Raw genomic sequence first — 26,770 nt, forward strand, 5'->3', positions numbered from 1 at the left:
CCCTTCCAAAGTATGGTTTCCTTTTGATGCAAATAAAGTTTAAGTGAGCAAGGGGGATCTAATGGTCTTAAATCATTGAAGGAAACTAATCTGTGAAGACAAAAAGCAGTTGAATGTGTAGTAACGTCAGTGTATCAAAACATATTCTATGTGTAAATCTTAGCACATTAACCGCTTTAAACACAGGAGACTATAGTGCATTTGACTGAACTCCAGTCATTGTTCATATGCAGTTTGATATGTCAGTTAAAATGCCAAACTAGAGTTTACTTTTAAAATGCTGAAGCTAGATCTCGCTTTTAAAAAGCGGACTGCTTAAGTATTTAATCTTATTCATTGCCTTGCTCAATAAAATCACAAGATAAAACCACTGAAGAAAACAAAAGCTGAAGTAGGAAAGATTCAAAATAATAAATGTGACTTCAGGTTCTCCACTTGCCAAGTCATAGTTTAAAATCTGTCCTATGCATCCCAAATTTCCCTCTCCCCCAGGTGTGCACCCTCAGGAGCAGCACTGCTTTGCATGTACCCACTCATATAGCACACATTTGGAGTGTTTTAAGATCCATCTAAGCCCATGAAATTACTTTTACTATCAATTGAAATAGATATGAGCCTTCCAGAAGCTTCAGTGGGCTTCAGTGTAATATTCCTCAGTATACCACCAGGGACCTTCTCTTAAAATAAAAGATTTAAGTTAAGCACTAGACAAATGATCACAGTTCAGCTATAGACACAGCAACATTTTTGCTTGGCATGCTACAGCAGAAACTTTATTCAGTTCTTTTTGAAAATATTTGCAACCAAAATTTATTTTTGTAAACTCACAGAAGTAAGCTTTAACATATAGGCTGTATACAACTCAAATACAAGTAATACTTTTAGCAATAACTTACAGACACAGACTAATAATAAACCACGATTTCACAAAGATTGTAAACTTTTTGCACAATTGTCAGTCCTTTCTTTTAGGCAAAGTGCTCTTTTGATGACAAATAAATTAACACACACATAACTAGAGTGGACTACTTCCAGACAATACAAAAGTGGTGTATAATAAGGCTTGTAAACAATGTAATAGTTACTTATGCAGAATCCATAAAAGTGTCTTGCAGGCTAAACAAACATACATACCTGGGCAGCAAAAATCATCTGGAAAATGTTTTGGGTGTTAAATAAAAAGTTGACATTAATATCTTTCCAATGATGTTTTCAATACACTATGACTTAAGGTTACATCTTTAATAGTTTAGATCCCTGACAAAAAGGAATTAGGTGTGACTTAGTGGCAGCTGTGTCATTGAATGGGGTAGCAAAGTCTGAAGTCCAAGAGCTGTAGGTGAATGAGCTACAAAAACAGACATTTACCAGTTAACTTCATTGAAAATAGCAAAAAAATTTAAGCCAGTAAATCCCACTGGATAATGACAGTTCATTGTCCCAACCCTACAGCATGTTCTGTTTTTCCTAACCCAGCATCTGCACTCCTTCACCACCCACAGCCCACCTTAACACCATTGCTTTGGAGCAAAACAAGCTCAGGCCACATATGCGGCTCAGCCTGAATCTCCCAAAACCTTTACAATCCCTCGTAACTACAAATAAGAGCCAAAGTTGTTGACCTGCTGGTTCATAATGACTGAGGTACTTTTGACCACCAGGCTCTCCCCCTCACTCCCATTGGCTGTTACTGTGAGGGAAGCTGAAACTCTCAGAGAATCTTTTGGATTGAGCATACTCACAATCCATGGGATAACAGGCAGGGAGCAGATGACAAACAGTTTTCATTAAAATGATGTGTTATTAAAATATGTGACATAGATGTTTAAATAAGTAATTTAATTTCTTATTATCGTTTTAATAGTCTGGAAGAGGTACAAATAATTGTCTTCATACTCAGGTCTTCAGTCATGCTGTTACAGTGAAGGCCTACTGCTTTCTTAATGAGGTATAGAAAGCAATTACAGTGTTGATATATTCTATGGAGACTACTAGAAATCATAAACCCATTAGGTTTCTTTAATCCATACTTGGTAAATTGTTCTTGCAAAGGCTGATCATGATGGTAATGATTTTAGGAGAGAAACAGCAAAGCTGTTATACCTACCATCCATGTAGCTATGCAGAGCAGTCAGCATAGTCCCATCCTGGGGTACATATGCAGAGTATGCCATTTCTTCTAACATGGGTGGAGACAACCTGGAGGGCTGAACTGCTGTGACAGGAGCAGTAGATGAATGATTAGGACTAACATGTTTCTTATGGCGTGCTCTGCAATTCTGAAACCACACCTGAAAAGGAGGGAAATATACTTCACATTGATAGATTGCATTCAACATTAGCACAACAATAACCTTTGAATTTATCTTAAGCTGAATTCACATAGTTAATGGGGCTTTTGACACAATGCTGATTGTCCAAATGGAGAAACAGCCATTCTAAACCTACATGTGGGGTCAAGTCAGGAAGGTTTCTTCATTACCCAGCAGCCCACCAAGGACAGGGACAGCAAGGGGCTGGGCATCTCCTGGGGCTGGTGTCTCCCCGGGCCAAGCAACAGGACTTGCAGCCCCGCTCCACTTGGATCACACCCCTCAGAACATCCCAGACACAGTCTTCTCCCTGCCTGAACACTACTGACAGCAAAACGTGTTTTTTCATAGGATACCCACTTGCCTTTTCACATGGAAAACCATGCAAGCTTCCTTTTTTTTTTTTTAAGGATTTATTGGAGCTGCCAGATACCTAATTTCTACAGAAACACTCTCATTCTTCCAGGCTGGAATGGGCCAAGGCAACTCAAAATTTCTCTTTATTTATATTAACATATAGAAATGTATATTTTTTAAATCACATTTACATGTAAAAAAGCATCCATATTATGTTTGCTGAGAGACATCTTCAAGCAAAGATTTCAAGTTTGTGTTTCAGTTTTGGTTGACATGGGTATATATTTTAACTCTGCTCTCTAGAACAGATGACTAGATATACACTTGCTCCTAATGTGCACAAGAAGATGCTTTCAAAAAGAGTGCAGGTCTTAAGAACAGACTATTGAGGGCAGAATTGTGTATTTGGAATAACTTAGTACCAGTTTCTATACTATTACAACTATTTAGGCTGGGAAGTTTCTTTCTAGAAGACTTAATCCTCCACACAAAGAAGGAGAGGAATACAGCAAGTTTTCCAAATTAACATGCTTGTTCTAGACATTCCTGAGGATATTGTCTGAAGATAAAACAGATCAGATCTTTCTCCATGTCAGAATAACCTCACAGAGAAAATTGTGATTGAGTATTGCCAATGGATGGGTACCAGACTTTGTGAGTCAGGTAACTTCACTCTGTTACCTGTATAACACGCCTGCTCAAGCCTGTTCTTTCTGCCAGTTTCTGAAGCGTTTGTGCATCTGGATTGTTGTCCTGAGCAAATTGTGCTTGCATAACCTGAAAAGATATGTAAGATATGAGATTGCAGGAGGATTTGTGTCGAAAGCCACATTAGACAGTTGTTGCAGGTGGTACTGCTCCTTGCCTGTCTTCAGGAAACTTGTAATCATTAATCTCTAGAGAGTCCTCAACATATTGAAAAAACAAAACAAACAAACCCCAAAACAAACAAATCCCAAAAAACCAAGAAACCTAAAAACCCCACACCACCCAAAACCAAATAAAAGCCCAACAAAGAAACTAAACCAAAAACAAACCAAAACCCCCACAAACATAAAAAACCCCAACAAAAAACCACAGCACCAAACCAACCACTGAAAAACAAACAAAAAATCCTCAAACAAAAGAGTCCCCACCAAAAAAACCCAAACCTCAAATACAAGCCCTTTCTATGCTCAACTGGGCTGTGACATTTACCAGAAATTAAAGAAATTGATTCTGCTTGGCAGTAGTGAAAACTAGAAGAGCTGCTCTGTAAGATTGCATTAAAAGAACTGTAGGAGAAAATTCACTGCAAAGCAATTCAAATATACAAATAAACACCTATAGCAACAGACCATAGCATAAGGAAAGCATGAGCCATGATCCACCACTCTGAACTTGTCAATCACTATCGGCAGCCTATATTATATGGAGTATTTGATCCTCTTTTCATCTCCATGGAGGATGTAGAAACTAGGAAGCACTCTATATTTCCATTGCCTTTAATCAACCCAAAAAACAGAGGCTCCACCTTGCCTGACCTGTCCTTTTAGATGGTTTGCTTACTCATCTTTTTACAGTAAATAAAGTTAACACTTATCATAGGGATATAAATTACACTTTTTTTTGAGGAAGTAAATGTCAATTTGGCCTGCATCCTGAAGACTTTCAGAGGCTTTAAGGGTTTGCCCTGTTTATGAGAGTAAGGCTTCATGGATTTCTGCAGGGTATCTTCAGCAATTTCAAAAGCATTATTTTCTCATTTTTGGATTTTTGACCCTTAATTTAACCCAGCAAGTTTGTCTGGCTTCATACTTGAAGATTCAGACTACTACTCTCCACATTCAGAAACTATTTACTTTTGTAAATTTTTATAGAATCACGCACTGAATTAGATTGGAAGGGACCTTAAAAAGCTCACCTTGTTCCTATCCTATGCCATAGGCAGGGACACCTTCCACTAGACCATGTTGCTCCAAGCCTCATTCAACCTGGCCACAGACACTACCAAGGATGGGGCAGCCACAGCTTTTGTGGGCACCCTGCGCCAGCACCTTACCAGCCTCAAAGGGAAGAATTTCTTCCCAATATCCCATTGCAATTCAAGGGCAATATCCTGCCCTCTGTCTGTGGGAAGCCATTCCCCCTTGTCCTATCACTCCCGGCCCTTGTCCAAACTGTCTCTCCAGCTCCCTTGGGAGTCCCTTTAAGTCCTGGAAAGTGCTACAGAACAAAAACATCAAAAAAGCGTGGACACCCTTTTGTACAGGTACTTTTGAGGTGCTGCCACTCTGACAGTCCATGTATCCCTAGAAAGTTTCTTCTGTTGGTAGTAACGTCTTATAAGAGCCTGACGGAAAGGTATAGGGATGCAACAAGTAGATAGAAAGTATCAGTAAATAACAAGCAGCCATAAAATCTCAAACACCTGGTGAAGTATGTTACAATCCACCTTAAATAGGAAAATAAGGGAACGTGGAAGTTTTAATGACAGCAGCTGGGAAGGAGTCCTGAACACAGTTTCCATCCCAACGGCTGGTCCTATCTCCCTTTCAGCTTCTGCTGGGAAAAAAGTTCCCTTTTACAGAAATTCAAGCTCAGCGTCCAGAGCCCTTGGCCTGCGCACCTGTCAGATTACTGCTAACATGCTTGCTTTATGTTAACACCACCTTCTATCTCCAGTCATGACTAGAAGAGGAACCCAAGCTTTGAACAACCCCATGCCATTTTATATAGAACTACTGTAACATTGCACATGTTATTACACCTCAGTGTGTGTTTCTCAGCTATTTTCACTATGAATAAGAGAGGATAAGCCAACAAAACAGAACTCACACCATGATCAGAAATTCACAGACCTTAAACTTAAACTGAAGACAAGGAAACCTCAATCTTATTTCACCATTACCTCTTTCATTGGAAGCTTGCCCTAGTCCTGGTGTTTTTCCCTAGAAAGCTAATTTAGGTGAAGTGGTTGTCCTGAGTTTGAAATAGCTCTGGACTGTCTCAATAGAAGTTAACTCTTGACCAGGCAACAAAAAGACAAGAAGCCTGGAAAGCAGAGGAGATGCTAGCTTTGCAACAATTCCAACTTCCATCCTAATAATGTCTTGAACTCACATACAGTACGCATCTTTAGTACAATTTTTCACATTACATAACTCAATATTTTGTCTTTATTATGTTTAGTGATGGAAATGGCTGATTACATAGATTTCATCAAGTAATCAAAATAGAACAACCTTTTTATTTCCACTCTGCAGAATTACCATCTGCCCCCAGGGAAATAAAGAGCTTGAGGAGGATTATTTCATATTAAACTGCTGAAGCTAACAAACAAGTCCAGAAACATGCTGTGTCTTGATAGTTTATGAAATAGTTTAAAGCATTCAAGCTTTTTCTTTGCCCCTATATGCATAAAACTTCCTACTGGTTCAGCACCCATGTCCTGCATAAACCTGAGTTACACAAGTTTTTAGCACTGCCTCTACCTGTAGTTGATCTGCTGTGAAGCTAGTCCGAGCTCTTTTTGCGGGTTTTGGATGATTAACATCTTGTTCTGTTAGTAATGCTCCTTCCACACTAATCCCGTTACCTGAAAAATTTAAAAAGGAAACAACACTGCCTTCTAAACATTCACAGTGATGTTATAAGTCAGACTGTTCTCTAACAATAACCAACAGCACTTGGTCAGCTGAATTTCAGCTTTAAAAAGCCATATTCTATTCAAAGTTAAATTGATGTAGCACCATTACACATCATACCCTAAACAAGTGAGGGAAGAAATAAGTCTAGCTTGATATATTAACAAGATATGCTGCTGCTTTCTTTTCCTTAGGATAGAAAACAAGTTATACAAACTAACAAAAAAAAACCAAACCAAAAAACACAGACATTATTTTAATTCAAGAACCTGTGCTTCCAGTCTTACTAAAGCCACTGAATTATCTCTTAGTAAGGAAAATTAAGTAAACCAACAATTTCATTAAATCTGAACCACAAACACAGTTCTTAACAAAAACAGTATGTTACCATTTTCAACTTCTCTTTTCAGATTGTCCAACATGCAGTCATAATGTACTCTGCAAAGGACTTTCTCTTCAACCAAAGCAAACTCCTCTCCAGTTGAAAGCTGTCTCTTGCAGGAGAAGCATGCAAAGCATGCCAAGTGGTACACATTTCCTTTAGCCCGACGGACCCAGTCAGTGGAATGGATGTGCCTCCCGCAGCGGGAACAGCGAGTGCCATATCGCCTGCAACGAGAATGGCAACCAGGGGGTGAAGTTAGACACTGTCTCGGGCAAAGCAAAGCTCCGGCAGGATTAGAAGTGACCAGGTTGTGGCAGCACAGGTGAGATCCACGGCATGACTGCGTTTGCATTGGAAAAAAAAAAAAAAAAAAAAAAAAAAAAAAAAAAAAAAAAAAAAAAAAAAAAAGAAACAGCAAGTTTGTATTTAACATCTTAAGGTAAGACACTACTTAAAGAAATACAGAAGTTAGTATTTTCATAAGGCAAAGAGCAAAACAAGCATTTTAACTGCAACATGAATTCATATCTCCTCATAATTCATTTTATAAAGATAAGTACTCTTCTAAAAAGCAGAAAGATGGAAACAGCTAACGGTGTTCAAAATTCTTCCAATTATTCCAATGTATTTCACATTACTCTAGTGGTAGTCTGAGCTACTATATTTTGCTACATCACCCTTCACTAATCTTTCAGCATTTTCAGCAGAAGGGGGGAAACCTGTATCTTCACAGCTATTTCCTCAATTCGCATCACGTTGTAATTTATAATTAAATGAAAAAATTTGCAAGTATTTATTTCAGTAGAATATTTCTCTTTGAAGAGGAAACTAGACACCAAGATATGTTGATAATTTAGGTAAGAATTTGTCCTGAAAATCTTTGCAGTCCCAAGTTTTTTCAAGTCCCTTAAAAGTTAGTTTTTCCAGAAGTTTACTGCACTCAGCCTGCCCACTCCCACTCTGTGTCAAACTTGAGTACCTGGATGTAATCTATTCACTGCACAAATGAGAATGCCAGAAATAGTTTGGTCTACCAATCAAACTAGATAAGTACTAGCAATCACACAAAAATTAACAGCAATGATTTTGGCTGCTTTCTGGATCAAAGAATTTGCATCCTGAATACTACATAGCCAACACAAATAAATAATAGTATTCCTTACAGGATTAGCCTGTAATCTTGAAAAATTACATTCTAAATCAAATAGATCATAGAAAGATATAACTGCTGAAAGTGCCTTTTAAATATCACAGGATTTATTCTGCATTGATTTTGCAGGTCCCTGTGATGCCTTCAGCCCCACACCAGTGAAATGCTACTTCAAACACATCATCTGTTTTAAGTTGCATTCTCAGCCTGCATTACCTAAGTATGATTCTTTGCACATATGATAGCTTTACAACTGTATTGTGGCAGGGACTCTGACCTTTTTCCCCTCAGTGCATACACAGGTAAGTGATGGTGTAAATACAGCAGCTATGCACAACAGGGGAAGGGCAGAGGGGAGATTTAGCAGACAGTTCCATTATGCAGACTCAGGGTTCCAAAGTCCCTCGCCAAGAAAAGTCGGAGTTTAAACTGCTGAAAATAAAACTAGCAAATGAAGAGGAAAGCACCTCAAATGAATTTCAGTTGTCGCTGAAGTGAAAACTAACAAGCAAGTGTAACAAGTTATCTGATAAATTATATTCCTGGATGATATACCTGAAATAATCAAGTTTGCAGAAGATATCTTTATCTTTGATGTAGCAGCTGGTGTGCCTTCCCAGGGACGTTCTGCAAACGCTGCATGAGAGGCAGCGCACATGCCAGCAAAGGTCATTTACCTGTAAAAACCCAGCAGAAAAATACCCCTCAATGCTGGTACTACCACTATTACATTTTATATTTACAAACCCTGGTTTTTTTGCAAACAAGGTCAAAAGTTAAATGCAACATGATTCACAGAAAAATTATCTTGAATGCAAAAGGTTTTTCCTATAGAACTGCATGCATATTGAGGTTAACTAATTCGATGCAGGTTTTCAGAACAAGCTTTCAAGGGTTTGTAATTAAAAGCACTAGGAGAGGCAGGTAGAGAGATACAAGTGCCATTCAGATAATTTGTTCTATTCTCATAGCATTAGAGTAAGAGAGAAACTTTTGGCCTTACATGACCTTGGGAAGGCAGCTAACTTATATACTTACATTTCCTAGTCTGCATAAAGTTCTGCCTAACAAAAAACAAACTTTGCAAAATTTATTTAAAATTTTAAAACAGGAGTATTGAAGGGGGGAAAAATCTTTCAGATAGAAACACACCATGAACCACATCTCCATTTGCCACATTTCTGTTAAATCAAAATTGGTGAATGGAGTTCTGAGTTTCAAAACAGCAGCAGGTGTTTTAATAGCAGATACAATATTTCTTTGATACGTCCAGAGCAAAACTAAACATAGCCATGGAATGCAGCAGAAATCAGCATTTTTGAAAACTCACATGTAATTTTAGGGCATATAAAATAAATAAGATGAGAGCAATTATTTTAATTTCTGCTTTCCTACAAAAGGAGCTCTTCATTGTGCATACATTGTGCACCACCTAAATAAATAATTTGACAACCCAAGACTCCCAGAGACCACAAAAATTAAGTAATAACCCTCTGGATAATCCCATGCTGTATAGGAGGAATTCTGTAAACCAAATAATGATTAAGTTTAGAATGTTTTTTCCCCCCATTGAGCCAATTTCTCATTTAGTACTAAACAGCCCATATATTTCCAGATTTGAGGTAATCCAGGATATGCCCATCAGAGCACAGCCAGACAAACCCCAGAGAAAGCAAGGCATTGACTCCAACACTCATGCTGGAATTACCCGTTTCAGTCATTCTTCAGGCTGTAATATTGAAGTTTGCCCAATGCTTTCCTAACCCTTAACCTTGTTGGCAGCCACCTTCCCATGTGTTTACAAGTTTACACTAGAATATGTGAAACTGTTGATAGCTGTCACCAAACTCACCCTCTCAACCACGTCTTAGAAGGGCCTCAGCAGAGGAGCAGCACTGGGCCAGACTGAGCCTGCCCTGCAACCAGTCCTGCCGTGCCAGGGCTCCCCGGGCCTCCCCAGGTCTGCACCAAGCCCCGGCACAGGCAAGAGAAGCCAACGCAGCTCTGCACAGCCTGAGCTAACATCCCAGCCACTCACAGAGCTCACTGTCTCTTCTTCAGAGACCAATGCTCTTGCACAGAGTGGGACATCAACAGCTTCCGTAGTTTTCCCATTTGATGTCATTTGTCCGTGTTCCTACTCATCAATTGACAGGGTTGAAGCTGCAAGCTGTGGTGCTGCTGGACAGTACATGGCAGCACACTAGCACTGATTCCTCTCTGCCTACACAAGAAGCAGTAACAGCTAATTTAAAATCAAGGCTAAATAATTTAGAGGTTATCCTGGTTGTTCAGACAAGAGACAGCAGTGATGAGTTAACAATAAATGCACAGCCAAAATGTCTCGGGAGTTAACGGAACTGAAACAGAGTTCAAGCCAACTCTACTCCTTGTGCACCCGCCCGTTGTGTGCCAGCCCAGGTTAATCCAAGGGGGACGGGTTCACCAGAACCAGGGATGCATAGCATCTCCTGCACAAACCCCACTTCAAGTGAACACCAGCCCCAGCACACATTTTCCTTGGACCTCCGCACCTCAACATAGACCTAAGCGGGTGATCTAATGACACCACAGAGATGCTTCCAGCGGTGTCACCCATTATCACTTTGCAAATCTACAACGACATCATTAAAGGCTGACAGAATCAACCGACTTATGCCGTGATCGTTACTCTCAGTTTTGAAGGGAAAGACAGCAAAAGTCTGACCTAGAAGAATATAAACGGCTACAATACAAAAGGCAAATAGCCTCCCTCTTCCCCCGGTAACACTTCATGTTTAAAGCCACTTGGTTTTGTTTCTAAATTATCTTACTCGGTCCTGATTGCTAAGGCAAAAGAACTGCTTCGCACACGCTCAGCTCGTTTCCTTCAAAGATGTTAGTTGACTTATTTCCACATTTCTCAAGAGGCACTTTTGGCTTTGAGACGACGTTCCCCTCAGACCTACTTCAGTATAATGCAGTCGCGCCGCCGGCGCCTGACCGAGAGCGCGCGGGAGTCACCGCGGTCGGGACCGCCCGTTCCCATTTCCTTTCCCGCTTCTCCTGAGGCGTAAGGAATACGCAGCCCAGCGGCAGTAAAGTCGCCCGAAACACCGACAGCAGCTAGGGTTACCTCTCTGGCCCGAATTCCGCCAACCAGCGCGTTGGGACTCCACGCTCCCGTGTCCGCGGCAGCTCCGCGTCGTCCGGGGAGGGGAGGACTGAACGATAAGGAGACCCGGAGGGCTGTGCCCTCGGGGCCCGCCGGGCCAGGTTCCCCGAGGCTCTCCGGGCACTGCTGGAGGCCCGGGCAGGCTCTCCTCGAGCGGGCCGCGCTCGGGGCCCGGCGGTGGGGAGAGTTGCCAGGCGAAGGGAGCTCCTGGTCGGGCACCCTTACCTTGAGTAGGTATTTGTCCACGATCTCCAAGCCGCAGCTGCTGCACACGCACTTGCTAGGGGCGCAGCCCGAGCCTGAGGCCATGGACCGCGGCGATGATGAGGGGGACAGGGCAGCGGAGGAAGAGCAGGAGTCCTCGTCAGCCGCTGCGGGGCTGGCCTGCGGAAGCACGGGGAGACCACGGTCAGCGCCCGGCCACGCCCAGGAGCCCAAGCCCGGCCCGGCCCGGCCCACCGACACCTGTGGGTCCCGCCGGCACCCTGGCGGCGGCTGCGGTATCCGCGGGACCCGGCGGGAACGCCGCACCCGGGGCCACCAGACCCACCGAGCCGCACCAAGCGCCCGAGCAGCTCCGCTTCCCCGCCCGTGCACCTTCTCCGAGGGGCCGCCGAGCGCGGGCAAGTCCTTGTCATCCAGCCTGCAGACGAACATCGGGTCACTCTTCCAATACATGGCCCTGTCCTACCGCATACCAGCCTCCGGCGGGCGGCGAGCCGGCTCCGGGGACCCCGCGCCGGTCTCTGCTCTCAGCGCCTGCAGGAAAAAAGTTTTGTTTTCAAGTGGGTGGACCTGCCCCGCTGGCCTCACCTCCTGCACAGAACCCGCCTTCCAGCGCGGCGGGGCCGTTATCTCCACCAGCGAGCCCGTGCAGGTTTAGTTACGGGAGGAGGGAGGGAACCCCCAACATCAACAACAACAACAACAACAACAAAAAAACAGCAACGCCCCCCCCCACACATACGAAAACCCCCTCATTTGTCTTTATCTTTTGCCATAGCTTCCCCCCGCCGCTCCTATCTAAGCACAGGTTCCAGTTACCTCTCCCTGGGAGCGAAGAAAACAAAGACGGTAGGAAGAGAGAGACCTTGTGATAGGAACGATTTCCCCACACTCCTGAATCCCAAAACCCAAGAGAATTCCTATAGCTCAAGCTCACAGCTCCTACACCCACCTCACTATCTCACCTCCAAAACCCCGTGATTTGTCATTAAGTTAAATAGAACGACCTGAGCTGCCGAAGCGTTCCTCCCGCTCTGAGCTCCCACAGGTGCTGCTGATTAACACCGGTGTCCCGGTGGCCCCGTGAGCAGAGAGTATGGAGGCTGGCTGCCCCTCACTACCTGCAGAACCAACCGGCCTCTCTCCGCGGAGAGGCTGTTGTATACGGGCACCCTTTGGCCTTGAGCAAAAATCTTGTCGGCACAGTTTTCTCACACCAAACACTGATGATGCTCTTGGGACATTAGAGAATAAAGCAGCAGCTTGTCCTTCGCAGGTGAGGTAAATAACTGGGTATCTGCTCCTTGGCACGTATTTAACTAGCCAGCTGCTTTTAATTAAACTTGTCGTCTAGTTTCCATCTTTCACCTCACCTCTGTTGTTTAGCCTCATCTCGCCATGGATGTAGGACGTGTTGCTGAGGCTCGGTAAAACGATCTGAGAGAATTGCCCCTACGTTTACAAACATGAGGGGTTTGATAAAAGGGAATTCTGCTTTTCAGGAGCCGTGTGAAAGGAGAAGCCCCCTATTGTTCTCATTCTAAAAAAGGTGATCGTTGTTTCAAATCCCGGGCCCGATCTTGCCGAACCGTAAGATTCCTGAACGAGTAAATGAACGAGTTAACGAGTGGCTCTGCCGAACCCCGGTACAGCCGAGACGCCCCGTCAATCACTCGTTTATCCAGCGCTTTTAACCGATATAACCCTGGGAAGTATCTCGCTCACATGCAGTCTCGATGACATGCAGACACCGCTGCCTCAGCGAGGCTACAAGGGCTTTGGGGTTTGCAAAACCCATGACGTGGCTCAGCGCAGAGCGACCGACTGCCGGCCCTGCGTCCAGAGCCTCGAGTGGCGGCAGGGAACACGGACAGCACTGGCCCCTGGGAGCCCTGGCTCAGCCCCGGCCAACACCCATGCTGGCCCAGAGCCAGTGTTCTGGTGTGTCCCCCGAGGGTCCGGGGGGTGCTTGCTCAACCTCCGGCCCAAATGCAGGCCCTCAACCCGGCCCGACCACGCGCTCCGCAGGCGACGGGCTACGACCCCACAGAGCGTCCGGTAACCGCACCTCGCCGCCGCGCTCTAGAGCCCCCCCACAGCAGGGTTCCCCCTTGGGCTCTGCTCCCTGTCCACAGCGGTGCAGGCCGGGGCACCACCTGCCCAGTGCTCGGGCGGCCCCGCGGGTCGCGGCGGGACGCAGCGGAGCGCTCGGGTCGGAGCAGCACCAGCGCGGATCCCGCCGACCCCCCATCCTTCCCGCCGCACGGATCTCCCCATCCGTGACTGACAGACGCACGACAGCACTGCAGTCGTTTGTCGCGGGTGGCACGACAGAAAATGAGCACCTGGCGGGGGTCTCCGAGATATGCGTTGCGGCGGGGCCGGGCCACCGTGATGAGAGCCAGTGGTGAGCCCGTGCGCGGCGGATCGGGCACGGCCGGGGGCAGCGTCGAGGCTGTTGCTCGTCGGTCCTTTTCCTGCACCCTCAACGAATTAACTAATGAGGTTGGTGCGCGGTCCGAGGAGGGCTGCGGGTTAGATTTCTATGAAATAACCCCCTTCCTGTGCTCCTTTTCTCTCTGGAAATACAGCGGTAAGAGTCAACAAAGTCAGTCTGAACGTTGTTTCCCGCGGCGATCGTGAGATTATGAGCAGCGGTAGTTCATACCGCGGTGTTGGAGGAAAACCAGCATGCGCGAGATCTCCGTGTTTCGCACCGTGTCCGGAGTCGGCTCCGCCAGGTGACGAGCGGGCGCGGCTGCACTGGCCACCTCGGTCTCTCCGCCCGCACCGAGGCTCCGGAGCAGCCCCGCGCAATGCGAGGGTCTTAGCGGAGGCGGGGCGGGGGACGCGCTGCGGGGGTGCAGTGCTTGGCGAGGCTCACCCAGGGCCTCCCCGATGGTTGTGCGGAGCAGCGGGCTGGGTCGGCCGCCCCGGGCCGCGGGAGGTGCGGGGAGTCAGGAGGAAAACGCGCCCAGGGAACAGTCCGTCAGCAGACCCGAGTTATTGCTATGGTCGGAGTGGCTTCGCAAGAGGTGAGCGGTTTTGCCGAGCTAATTGGAAAGAGGCGTTATTTCCGAGAAGCGGTCAGAAACTCAGTAATGTGTGCAGGGTGGACGTGGGAAGCATATGGGCTTGATTAGCCGGGATACACCCGTGCTTCGCCCGTGCACCTCTATCACCCATCTCTCCGAAGTCCACTCTAAACTTCATCACTTAAATTACACGCCCTCGATATTTTAGTGAATATTCCCTGCATCGTTTTCTGAAGAAACGAAAACGGGCGGACATGCAGGCTTTACGAAATTCCCGAGCCTTGCGCGCTCGGCTCTGCCACTGCCGTCTCCGTGCACATCGCCCTTTTGGGGCGCCGGGTAGGACCCCGCGGCGTGTCGTCGCGGTCTCGGCAGAAAGAGACGGGAGGGAAGGGGAACCTGCCGGGGCTGAGGCTGAGAGCGGAGAAGAGCGGGGGACTCCGGCGGGACCCTCCGACAGGGACTGCATCTGGTTCTGATTCCTCTCTCTCAAGAGCAATGCCAGGATGTATGTAGGTGGGAGCGCTGATCAGTTGAACAAAGGAGGCATCTCTTAAATATTTGACGATATGACACAGCACGAAGAAAACACTGAACGCGGAGAACTAGGGCTGTTTTAACGAGAGGGTATTGGCATACGGACTCCTTCAACAGAGACTGCACCGGGCTGCACGTGCACGCGGCTGGGTGCTTCTCTCTAGAGGGTTCTTCAGCGACACCGGTTCTACCGTTAAAATAAGTCCTATAAGAAATTAATACCGCCACTGCGGACGGCTTACGAAAAACGGGTACCGAGACCAGGGCCGTCCTTGGTGAGCAGGGGGCCCACTACTGGCCGGTCCCGCCGGGCAGGGCGCTGTCGATGCCCAAAAGGCACAAGCCAGCGCCCGCCCGGCTGGTCACTCCACGGGGCCGGAGGGAGGGTGGCGGGGCTGCGGCGCGTCGCAGGGCTGTGGGGACCGCGGGGACGCGCCGTCCCCTCAGCGGAGCGCCACCGCATCTCCCCCCAGCAACTGCTGGCAGGAGAGCTCGGAGTGGCGGGACGGCTCGGAGAGGGAAGCCCGACACCCGCGCGGGACAAGGTTCCCTTCCCCAGAAGCCCCTCTCTCTTGTCTCAACCGTCCCTTTGCACTGCTTGGGTATTTGCACACTTGCCGGTATCCAGAGGTTTTTCATCTGTAGATCGCCGTGTCTTTCATCTGTAGGTCGCCGTGTCCCACAGGGCTGTGGAGCCTCTGTGGGCTGTGGAAGAAAAAACCAAGCAAGCACCTTCAGGCTTGCTCTCTGCGAGTTTGCATCCCCACTGATTCCAGCCAGTGGCGAAAGATGCAGGGTTTGGATTAGCCCTGAATTATTGACTTTGGGCTGATTTAACGGGAAGTAAAAGAACCCAGTCTCTCACCAATGATTTGTTTTCGAAATCAATGCAATGCACTTTCCTTGTGTCAGGCTGTCTCCGGTTTGCGCGTCTAGGATCTTTTAAGACTGCAGACATGTAGCTTTTCTTCACGGCTCTTCCAGTGTAGAGCTCTGTGTTGCTCAGTTGTGGGTGTGCAGATCAGTCAAAGGGAAAAATCCCTATTTCCTAACTGGATTCCTGAGTCTGTAGTTCCCCTACTAACACTCAGAATTTGATGCAATTTGTTTTGTTTTTTTTTTAATTGTTTGTTTGTTTTTTGGTTCCCCCCCCCACCCCCCATCCTTCAGAAGGGGGCTCGGGCGGGGACGCAGAAAGCAAGAAGGGAGTCAGAGAGACGCAGCCCTGCATCTTTTTAGAGCACTGGCCCTTGCACTGCGGACAGAAGTGCAGGGAGTAATTCCAGCATCCCAATGTGGAACTTCTCATTTATTCAAATCTACTTATTTCAACTCTTGGTCACCGCACACTAAACACACTATCTGGACGAAACCCGTGCGTGTTCAAATCAAGTGCTGCATCTCTCCGTTTCTGAAATCGCCGTGAACACTTGACGTAGAACTTGACTTTTTAAGCGTCTGCGCTGTGTCACTCCGTCACTCAGTGAAAGTGCTGGGGACATAGGAAATGAGAGCAGCGATCAGATTATGTAAAAGAGCATTCTGCCCCTAACGTAATGGAATGCGAAGCCAAACAGGAAACTATGGCGGGTTGTAAAGCACAAGGTTGTAAGGATGTCCTGGTTTCGGTGAGCACAGTAACTCTGTGGTGGAGGGCCCGAAAACCTTCCCTGGGCTATCGGGTCTGCCTGCCTGATTGCTTTCGCTTCTGTATATGAGATGAGTAATAACTCTCTGGCAGGAGACCAGGGCCGTCAGGGGGGACTGCCTGTGCGGGTGAGGCGGGAGCCCGCGGGGCCGCAGTAGGGTCGGAGGGTTTTCGGCTCCTTCGGCCGTTATCGATGCGGACAGGGACCCCGCGGGCAGGCTGGGGGCACAGCAGGAAGCCCCTCCCTGGACGGGCTTTGGGAAATACTCGAGGGGTGCGACAGCAGGAGAGCTTCCCTGGGAGTTATCTCTGCCCCCCGCAGGCTGTCCAGCTGCTCCGATACTCTCCACCGAGGCCGCGCCCCGTTGGGGTCGGTGCCACCGGCGGCCGTGAACACCGGCTGCTCCCCGCAGGTCGTCCCGCACCTCGTTCTGCAGGACGCAGCGCGGCCCGGGGAAAGAGGGGAGGCTGCACCGGGACCCGGGCAGGTGTTGTGGAAACCTTGCACTCTCCCAGCTTCCCCGCGGAAGCCTTTCCCGGTAGCATCCGGGTCGCGCCCGACCGGCGCGTGTCCAGCTGCTCGCGACCTCCGCGGCGTGCGGTCTGCCCGGCACCGTGAGCGGCCCGCACCGCTACCATCTCACAGGACCCCGGACCCGCACCGCTCCCCCCGCCCGGGTCTCGCACAAGCCCGCTCCGGCCTCGGACCGCGATCGCTGCCGGGGCTGCGGCGATGGAGGGACAGAGGTGACGGGGAAGAACGCGTGGAGAAGGGACGGCAGAGGCAAGAGTCTCGAGAACGCCCTGCGAGAGCTGCCGGGTGGGGTGGTCCGAGTCGGCCCGCCACCCGCCACGACTGTGGGAGCAGCTCAATGGGCACCTGGGCCGGGCCGTGCCGAGCGGGCGGGCAGCGGTGGGACACGGGCGGCAGAGCCGAGCAGCAGCGCACTCCTGCCCGCACTGGCGATTGTCGCCGAGAGGAGGGACTAGAGGCGGCCCGGGATTTGGCAAAGACGAGTGGTAGCCGGGCAGCGCCGCCGGCTGCGGGTCCCCTCGGAGGAGGTTGCCTCGGGCTCCGAGGCACCCTGCCGGGTGTAAGCCCCCGCCGAGGGGGGCACAGACAGCCACTGCTTGTGAGGAGCGACAGCTCTCTTCCCTACAGAACAGCAAATGCTTTTTAAGAGAAAAATCGGTTTCAGGGCAGATTCATCTTTCAAATCCTTCCCAAACCAGTTTATGACTTCGCGTGTTGATGGTGTTCAGGGTGTGTGTTAAAACGAAAATGTCTGTTAAAGATCAAGTGCAATTGGGACTAACGAGCTAGAAATGTTTTGTTTAGTAAGTGGGTAAATTGGGAAGGCAGCTCATGAAGAAAGGGTGGTTCATTTATACCAGGTCTGAAAAACATAGAGAGCCTCCAGAAAGGCGGTCCTGGTTTGCTGCCCAGGGGTTACGATTGCCGAAATGTTTGCATGTGTCTACAAGTAAATCAAGATTTACGGTTTTGTAACTGGTGTTTACGAAATGCTGCTGTAATGCTTTGAAACAAAGCAAATTTCTTTGGAAAGTGCAGAGGCTGTAGGTTTGAAGTAGCAATAAGTGCAGTGTTTTAAGGAGAAATAAGAAATCTTATTCTTCTTGGTGTTTATAATTTTTAAACTGATATGGCAGTATTAACTCTTGACTCACAGTCACAGAACTGAGTAGGAAAATTTTACCTGGTGCCAGAGTGATATTGCTCTGGAGGAGAAGGAAATGCCTGAACAGTGTGTGTTTCTGATCAGCCATCTTTTATTGAGTTTAGTGCCTGAAAGCAGTCTAGTGCTTCTGGGCAGGGGACAAGATGGGGGAAATCTCATATTAAGTTTAACACAACTCCCTTTGTCAACCTGCTTCTTTTGAGCTTTTTTCTGAGGTTAACTAACCCATCCATACAGGAAAAGACACTGCTCAGGATTTAAAATACATTTTTGATCAGTGCGCACAGGGTGGCTTTAGGAAAAATCATTGTTCTGTGGTACCTTGGTTCTAATTATTGGAAATCTGGATCCAGTCCTAGTCCAGCTGCAGTCAGCACCACCCCAGCTATTGTTTCTTTGCTTTTGAAGGACAGCAAGGATATGTTTCACTGAGCATATGTAAAAAATACCAAAAAACCCCCAACAAACTGAAGAGGCTGATTACTTAAGTAGCATGTTAACGACACATGCTTGTTCACCCCACTGTTCCACACAAAACTACTCATCCCATTTTTGAGGCCCAGGAGATGCTGTGCTCTCATTATGCACTCTCAATACTCTCTATATTCCACAACAACAGTCTGCAGAAAATGAATTTTTTTTACTTGTCACCTAAGACAATCTTCTGGTCGTTGCTTGAGCTTGAGATTGCAGAAGAAGGAGAGAATGACAGAAAGAACCACTGATTTTAAAGGCAACTTTTTGTTTTAATATACGCAAGCAAACACTCAAAGATGAGTCAGCTCTGGCTGATTACCTGAAAAAAGGTTTACATACAGCAGCACTTCATTGTTTGATGGTTTGCTGTTCCTTAGTACCAATGTTAATGTTGGTGCTTTAGGAGGAGAAAAATTGTTTCACCAGCTCTCAGGAAAAGAAGGTTGGACGAATGAAAAAATCTTAGAATTCAGTGAAGCACTGGCTTACCAACAGGATTATACTGACAACAATATTGTTGCAATTCTACTGTTCTGTTACAAATATATATGTTTACATTTATTATAAATATATGTTTACATCCTCATAAACCAGCTCCTGATGACATTGAGAGGCAGATTTACAAAACAAAGAGTGCAGTGGACCCATGCTGATCATGCCAAGCCAGAGTGACACAAAAATGAAGCCCTTGCACTGCCATGCTCCTGCCCCCTGAAAATCTCCCAGTGTGTGAAGCCCAGTGGGGCTCCAGCCCAGGATTTTGGCAAGTGGAGAGACAGCTCTGTAAATGCCTGCCTGCTTTGCCCTTGTCACAGCAGCAGCTGTGAGGTCATCAGGGTCTGTCTGGGTTTGCCTCCCTAGGTGGCTGCACAGTGGGAGACATGGCACCTCTCTGCCTTGTTTACTGGCTATATTCTGCAATATTTTTGATATGTTTCCACTGTTACTGTGGAAATCCGCACTTGTGAGACAAAATCATAGAGAGTTCTGAAATGGAAATTACATTTATGCTGTCTTCACTGCATTCCACTCAATGTGTATGCAGTTCATACCAGTGTTTTGGGGGATTTTCATACTGATGGTTGATGGCTCCCCACATTCTCATGATGCTGGTTTATGTCTAAATGTTGGTGTAAGATGGGATATGCATGATCCCACAGCAAGTATTTCAGACAGCTAAATCTCTGCAGGGGGACAAGAGGAGAACATATGGATTCTATTCAGTGCTAGAAGCTATGAATGTGCTATTCAGCTATGATATGTGTGACTAGATGATATATACAAGAAGAATGGAGTCTCACCAGACAGCTATTGCATCTAAAGACCAAAGAAGGTATTGGTATAATGAAAGACTCCTTCCCATATTGAATGAATAGTGAATGTAGGTTAAGACTGTTGGTTGGTACAACAGAGACATGAAAATATCAAATGTGCAGTGCCTGTCTAACCACAAATACGTATTCTGGAGCAGACAAAGGCACTAGTTAAGACTCATCCCTGCAGTGAGATAGTAACTGGTGTGGTCTATAACGACACTTATTGAGGGGACACTGTTCACTGATATTCTTGCCAAACTGACAGACAAGGTACCTTCCTCATTGCCTGCTGCCCTGAGAATAGTTAAGAGCTCTCCCTGCAGTGTTTAATTTATGCTGGTTTTTGCCACGTGGAGAACTTGTGGTTAGCACTGGTTGCATCTTTGATGCATCTCAGGAGAGCAACTTTTTCTCTCTGGTGCTCAGGCTGCCTGAAAGTCACCAGCTGTGTTGACCCCCTTTATCAGGCTTTTCATTTGCATTGCATGCAGCTGCAGGCTCTGGCTCTCATCAGGCTCCAGGAGCAGCCCAACAGCAGGGTCACATTTGCCATCTCGTGCAGAGAGGTTTGCCTGCTCATGCAGAAAAGAGATCAGGGTACCACTTGGACAAAAATGAGATGAGAGGAGGGACTCATGAACTGCAAGAAGGTGGTGGAAGAGCAGCTGGACCATCCAACAAATCATCTGCTTCATGTTATATTTCTTTTCTGCTTTGTGGCAGGGTTACCAACTTCTGTGCCAGGACTTACCCCGTGAGTGTCAATGGGCATTGGTGGGACATGTGTACATCAGTGGGCAGGTAGTCACAGTGTCTCCGTGTGTACACAGGTGGGCTAATTTAGAACACCCAAATAGGATTGATAACTCTTGGACCTCTAGTTGTCACATGCATATGATATGATATGATATGATACGATAAGATATGATATGATGACATGATATGATATGATTGATATGATATGTGATGGGAAGAAATGTGCCAAGGTTCTGTCCTCTGGTGCTATCACATTGCCAGCATCTCAGGTGTGACCAATACACTGGGGACATGCATACCTTTCCCATGTTTCTGCTGATGCTGCAGACCTGCCCACAGACCTGCTGCAGATTCTGCCCACACAGGCAGAATCTGCATGAGTGCAGCCAGCACCCCTTGCTGTGGCAGTGCTGGCCACTGTGCCCTGGCCCCACTGCACAGCCACTGCTCTGCTCACGTCAGAGCTCACATCTGTCTGTGGCTGGTGTCTGCTGAGTGCTTTGACCCTCAAATGGGGTCTGTGGGCCATGTGTCTGAATATTATCTGGGCGTGTGCAATGCCTTAGCTAGAGATGTAAGTCTGGGTTCTATGTGGGTACTTAAAAATGAACGAAGCAGGCTGTTTGGGGGTGAGGTGCCTTGCAGAAATGTTAGTACACAGCGTGAGGGAGGTATCAGTGCAGGTCAACAAACGATATCTGTCTTTCTTTGTTTTAGCAAGTGTCAGACCTTCCCCATCCTCAGGCTAATGTATGTCTGTATATTGTACATTGTAGTTAAAGCTTTCTTGCATTAATTATTCCAAGTAAGTAAGTGTGTAATCATCTTTGCACAGTTCTGAAATTGTTGAGCAACTTTTTGGCCAGAAGTGCTAAGAAGCAGTGGAAGTAATCGCTTTGGAGTCAGTGGAGACTGCTTTCTACACATTTCTCAGCTCACACAAAATAAAAAGCTTTGTTTTGGTTTGATTTTATCTAGATGTAGCAATTTCTGATTAGGATTGAATGAGAGGACTTAAAATTACTTAATTGTGTTTTGTATACCTCTTATTTAACACCACAAGCAAAATAAATCAGAACTGGATTAATTAATTTTAATTTGTTGTTGTTACTAATTATGTAATTAAGAACTCAAATACAGTAACACTTTTATTTGAGTAAAAAATGTTTTATAATAGGTATGTAACAGAAATAGAATTTATTTTCAGGGTCAGTCTTAATAAATCATATTACATATATTCCTGGATCTTGCTTTTTCTGAAGTTTGTATCACTAAAGAGTTGCCAGAGCAACAGCTCAGCAGGAACATCCCTTCTTTCTACCTCTACTGTCTTTCAGGGTTTGCAGAAATTCTATTTTTACTATAAGAGAAAATTAAGAACCAAGTATGTTTTCATCAATTTGTTTTGCAAATGGACTTACTTTTGCCCATGGTGTGTTAGCAGCAGTTGCATTTTGACACCATGAGTAGTTAAGATAGGGCAGCCTGCTCTCCAAGTGCATCTCTGTGATTTCATTGGCCACAACATCTCTCAGGGGACGAGGCAAGAGATTCCTTCTGCCTCACTTTTAGAGAAAAGTTAAACACCTTCTGGCAATAAAAAGTTCATAATTTTGAAGCTCAATTTAGATCATCTGCTCCCACAAAATACATTCATCAGGGTTTGTGTCAGTCTTTAGCCAGGTGCACATCAAGGTGTGCCAGGAGGCTCCTTCCAACCTGGTCCAGCGGAGAGAAGAGCTCTCACCTCCTCCAGGGTCACCTGAAGCACTGTCCTTCCATACTGAGTGCCCATGGGTGACATTGGGGCTGGATTTGTCTGTTTATGGCCCTCTTTCTCTTGTTTAATTTTGAGGTAATAACTGGGCAAAAGCACAGACTTGTGGGTTTGATGCAAAGGGCTTTAAATTCCATGGTCAGGAATTAAGAAGAAAACAGAATTAGACCAACTCAGGTCACAGAACTGATGGTTAAAATATATTCTGTGCTACATATACATGCTTCCTTCCATTTAAGTTCCCAAATAAAAACAGTTATTTTAGGAAAGCATTGGAAGAGTGATGGATGCAGTTAGGGGTGTAATATCTTCCTCTGCAAATGGGACAGTGAAGGAAGGGGTTATTTTAAGGTTGTTGGTGTGCAGTTTGCAATATTAACAAACAGTCATGGGGATAGATAATATAAAGAGAGGTGTATTGAACAGCAAGTGTGATGTTCCATTTCCCGCTGTTTGTTCAGAGCTCTGCCCTGCACTCTGAAGATGTGGCGTCCACACAAGTGTCTGTACATCTTGTGTAAGAGTTCAACAATCTGCAATGTGCATCTGAAAAAAAATCTAGCCCCTGCCAGCCTCACGTTGGGCTTGTCCTGCTCAGGGTGAAGACAATGAACCTATTGACTTTGACAGGGCTGGGCTGGGCCTGCTGCCATTGCCAGAGGACATAATTTAGACTAGAACATCCTTGCACGGGCAGCTCATGGTGCCTTCAATGGAGGTTTCTGCTGTGTCAGTTACTTATCTCCTGGGTTGGTATTTGATGATGGGAGGTTTAGCATAATATTCAGTTTCAGAATTCTGAATGGCAAATGTGCTCTGATACTCAGGGCACTTCACAGAGGACTGTCAGATGTGCTCCACACTGTCCTGCCTGCATGCCAGTGAGACCCATGCCTCTGCCCATGGTGGACTGAGACAGGGTGGGTTGGGAAGGTGTCTGGGGCTAGCTGGAGCTGAGGGTGAGAGCCCCCATGTGCTACTTGTGTACATAAGGCAGAATGAGTCAGCACATGGTCTATGGAGCCACTCTGTTCATGGAGAGAAAGGGGTACCTGATTCAGCAGCACAGATCTGCATACTTGGTGCTCTCAGTGTATGCTATACCTGTTCTGCAGAGAATTGATGCCTAGTTTAATTGGCCTCTGGCATACTTTGAGGCTTTTGAGTTTCTCTGCACACAGCAGACCAATTTTGAGTAAAACCATCCCTCCCAGACTGGAGTCACCGTCATTCAATTTAGTGCATTTTCAGATAGTTCAGACAGTTCCTCTTAATTTTGTGTTTCATTTCTAAGAAAGGCCTCTTAGACAAATGGTTTAGTTTATATAATATGTTACAGTTTTGGATGCAAAAGCTACTTGCGTATTTAGTGATGACAAGTGTAGAAATTCTGTGTTAAAAAATCAAATTCCGGCCCTGTTCCTGTAACAATCCTCACTTTGTCAAAGCACCCGCTGCCTTTAGCCTGACTAATGACCACAAGACTGGGCTTTGCTCTGCAGATTTCAGGTTTGTCATGGAAATATGCATGTATGCAGATGAAATACATATGTTTGTTTCTAAAGGCATGGTTATGCTGACATTTTAGACATGCTGAGTGAAAGAGTATAATCCATAAACATAGGCAAATGCTTCCAAGAGCAGCAGTGCAGGTATAGGACTTTTAATTTTTAATGAAGTTTATGATTTCAGGTTTTCCTTCCTGAACATTTTTTTCCACTTGCATTTCCTGTGATTTCAAATGCTGAAAAACAAAAAAAAAATTTGAACAGTTTGATTAACAAAATTAAAACATTTTATTAAAATGCTGATCTTGTAATTTACAATTTATTGGAGAGCATTAGTTTCAAAACCTGAAAAAAGGTAGAAAGAAAAAGTTTTGATTTAATGGGAATGCTTTCTCTTCATTTTGAAGCGTAACATTCTGCAAAGGTGACACATGTTTTACCTAAATTGTTTCACGTATAACTAGCCAACATTTAGAGTACTTGTCCATCAGAAATTTTTTGACCGGGGCTGTTGTAAAGTTCCAATTTTATTTTGTTTTGAGATGAAACCAAAGTTCACTAACAAGTTAACTGAATTTTATCTGTGTCAAGTCCCATGTTTCTCAAGAGGTGTGGGATCCAACTGCGTTGTGGAGGAAGGGGTGGGATGGCTGTGCTGATGCGGGGGAGGACTGTGGACACTGTCCTCAGGCAGGTCAGAGCTGTGTCAGAGCCAGGTCAGAGCTGTGTGCCAGATGGGCTGCACCCTGCGCTGCCACAGCAGAGACATGCACTGAACAAATTTTGTCAGATATTTTCAAGTTAATTGCTTCTGGAAGGATTATCAGATTAAATGCCAGTCATCCAAGCTTTTGCTAATTTCATCTGTTACACTGTCAAAATATTTTCTTATAAAAGATCAGGGATCAGGCTGCCTTGCTTCTGAAATCAAGGGCACTTTTCTGTTGAGCTGAGTAGATAAGCTGTCCCACTGTGCTTCTCAGAAGAGAAGGAACTTCACATTTTCTCAAATCTGTTGCCAATGTGCGAGGCAGCATCTCAAGGTTAGAGAGCAGGTGTGGGCCGAAATGTTGGACACTCAGTGTATGTAGTTTATTGGGGTCAAAACAGCTGGTGGATGCAGGGCTGGTAGGGCTGGCCAAACCATGGGTGCCCAGTGGGCACTGGCTGCTCATCCCACGGGCAACCCTATGTCGTGGTGCTCCCTCCTGCCTGTGCCAAAAGGGACTCGCTCCAGATCTGAGGATGCACAAACGAGGGGATACCTAGGTGCTAAATCCTCTGTGTACCTCAGGTGTCTTGTAGGAATAAGTGTACTTGTTTTTGGCAAATGATGCTGCCCTTCAGACTCAACTTCAAGTCATTATCAATCTTGATTCAAAGCCTTAATGGCCTATTGTCTTATTTATTTGCTTGCTTGATAGAAGAGTGCAACCAACAAAAGTTACTCAAATACCTCTAAATAACTGGCTCTTGAGCGTCAATCTGCCACCTCCAATTGGTATTTTTGTTTTCCCTTGCAGGGCTGCTTTTTTGGAAGGAGGGATGAATTTTGACTTCAAAGTGAAAACTTGGGCTTTAAGGCTGACATATGGTAAAGAAGGATATTTGAAATCCCTGAGAGCTTTCCGACCATATGCCACAAGAGATGCCTTCCCACTCAGACAAACCCTGCCTACGGTCCTTCTTCCTGCAGAAAGAGCCCCTCACACTGTTCCCCTCAGACCTTAATGAGTTTAGTCTGCAGGATTTCCTCTTCCGGTGACATTATCAGAAGAAATTACCCTATATCGTTACCTGTGGCCAATGAAGGCTGACAGGCCTCTCCCAGACTGTGTCTGACACCCCCAGGACAGGAAAGTATTGTCTGGACTTAACCCTTTGAAGCTTCCCTCACCTCCACCTTCCAGCTTACTGTAATGGCAGCGCTGGGGTCCCCTGGCCCGTGTGCTTGGGGGCTGTGGAAGCTATCATGGTTTTTACAGTTGGGTGTAATGTGTGCCTACAGGGGGCACATCAGGGGCGAGGCTGCAGGGAGTTGTCATGTGACACCTGGGTACACAGGGTTATAGCCAAACTCCACTTTGTTACCTAGTCTTTTCCTTCACCTCTGATGTTACTTTTCAATATTCAGTGCATGGATATATCATCCATTCTGACAATCTGGGAAGGGTGCACCTCAGGAGCGTTCAGGACTCGGATGGCTTTACATCTTTTGGCTATGTCCACAGCCAGGTGCTGTCCAGCCTATGTTATGTGACTCAGAATAGTGTTGGTCTACATCCACTGTTTCATTCTATATCTACTACAAAATTACTACACACTGAAATTCAGGCCTCTGTCTATATTACAAGAGTGAACAATGATCCTCTCTGCATGACCTCCAAGGGTACTGTGATTACCAAAGCCTTGACTAAAAACATCTACCTAGCAAAAGATGGGGAAGCATTAAAAATGCAAGGTGGCTTGCTTCAGTTCTTGTCTGATAATTTTGGGTAACAAAAGGTGATATCCTGTGGCATCAGCCTGGGAAGGATGAAACAAGGTTCAGAAAAGCATTCACTATTCATGCCTTGTGGATTCAGTCCTATGGTCACAAGACTGCAAGGAAGACTCCTAGGAAAAAGGCAACGTTGGCCTGCTTGGAGGGTACCCAGGAGAAATATCCTTCTTCCCAATCCTAACTTCACCAGACTTTGCTGACCATCTGAGGGGATACAATCTGCAGAGAAGGATTTATCATGGGTATTAGCAGCAAGAGTTCTGTCCAGTGTTGCTTGCCCCTCTGGCCCAGATGCTGGATTGCT

General features: G+C 46.1%; 1 protein-coding gene across 4 annotated transcripts; it reads right to left on the bottom strand.

Moving 5' to 3' along the window:
* Positions 1-754: 754 nt before the first annotated feature.
* LHX8 (LIM homeobox 8) lies at positions 755-13,681 on the bottom strand. 4 transcript variants are annotated; one of them, XM_085067333.1, is made up of 9 exons: positions 13,555-13,681; positions 11,582-11,743; positions 11,210-11,368; positions 8,386-8,507; positions 6,684-6,904; positions 6,143-6,246; positions 3,351-3,446; positions 2,108-2,291; positions 755-1,348 (listed from the first exon to the last, which is right to left on the bottom strand). In XM_085067333.1, the coding sequence occupies exons 2-9, from the start codon at positions 11,660-11,662 to the stop codon at positions 1,272-1,274; spliced, it is 1,044 nt and encodes a 347-aa protein (XP_084923459.1). In that variant the 5' UTR covers positions 11,663-11,743; positions 13,555-13,681; the 3' UTR covers positions 755-1,271. The 4 variants fall into 4 exon arrangements, with proteins under 4 accessions (XP_084923459.1, XP_084923457.1, XP_084923458.1 ...); XM_085067331.1 differs by lacking the exon at positions 13,555-13,681 and adding an exon at positions 12,331-12,449; XM_085067332.1 differs by lacking the exon at positions 13,555-13,681 and adding an exon at positions 12,217-12,315.
* Positions 13,682-26,770: the final 13,089 nt, after the last annotated feature.

Source organism: Lichenostomus cassidix, chromosome 8 (assembly GCF_008360975.1).
Source record: "Lichenostomus cassidix isolate B80296 chromosome 8, HeHo_3.0, whole genome shotgun sequence".
Taxonomy (NCBI): domain Eukaryota; kingdom Metazoa; phylum Chordata; class Aves; order Passeriformes; family Meliphagidae; genus Lichenostomus; species Lichenostomus cassidix.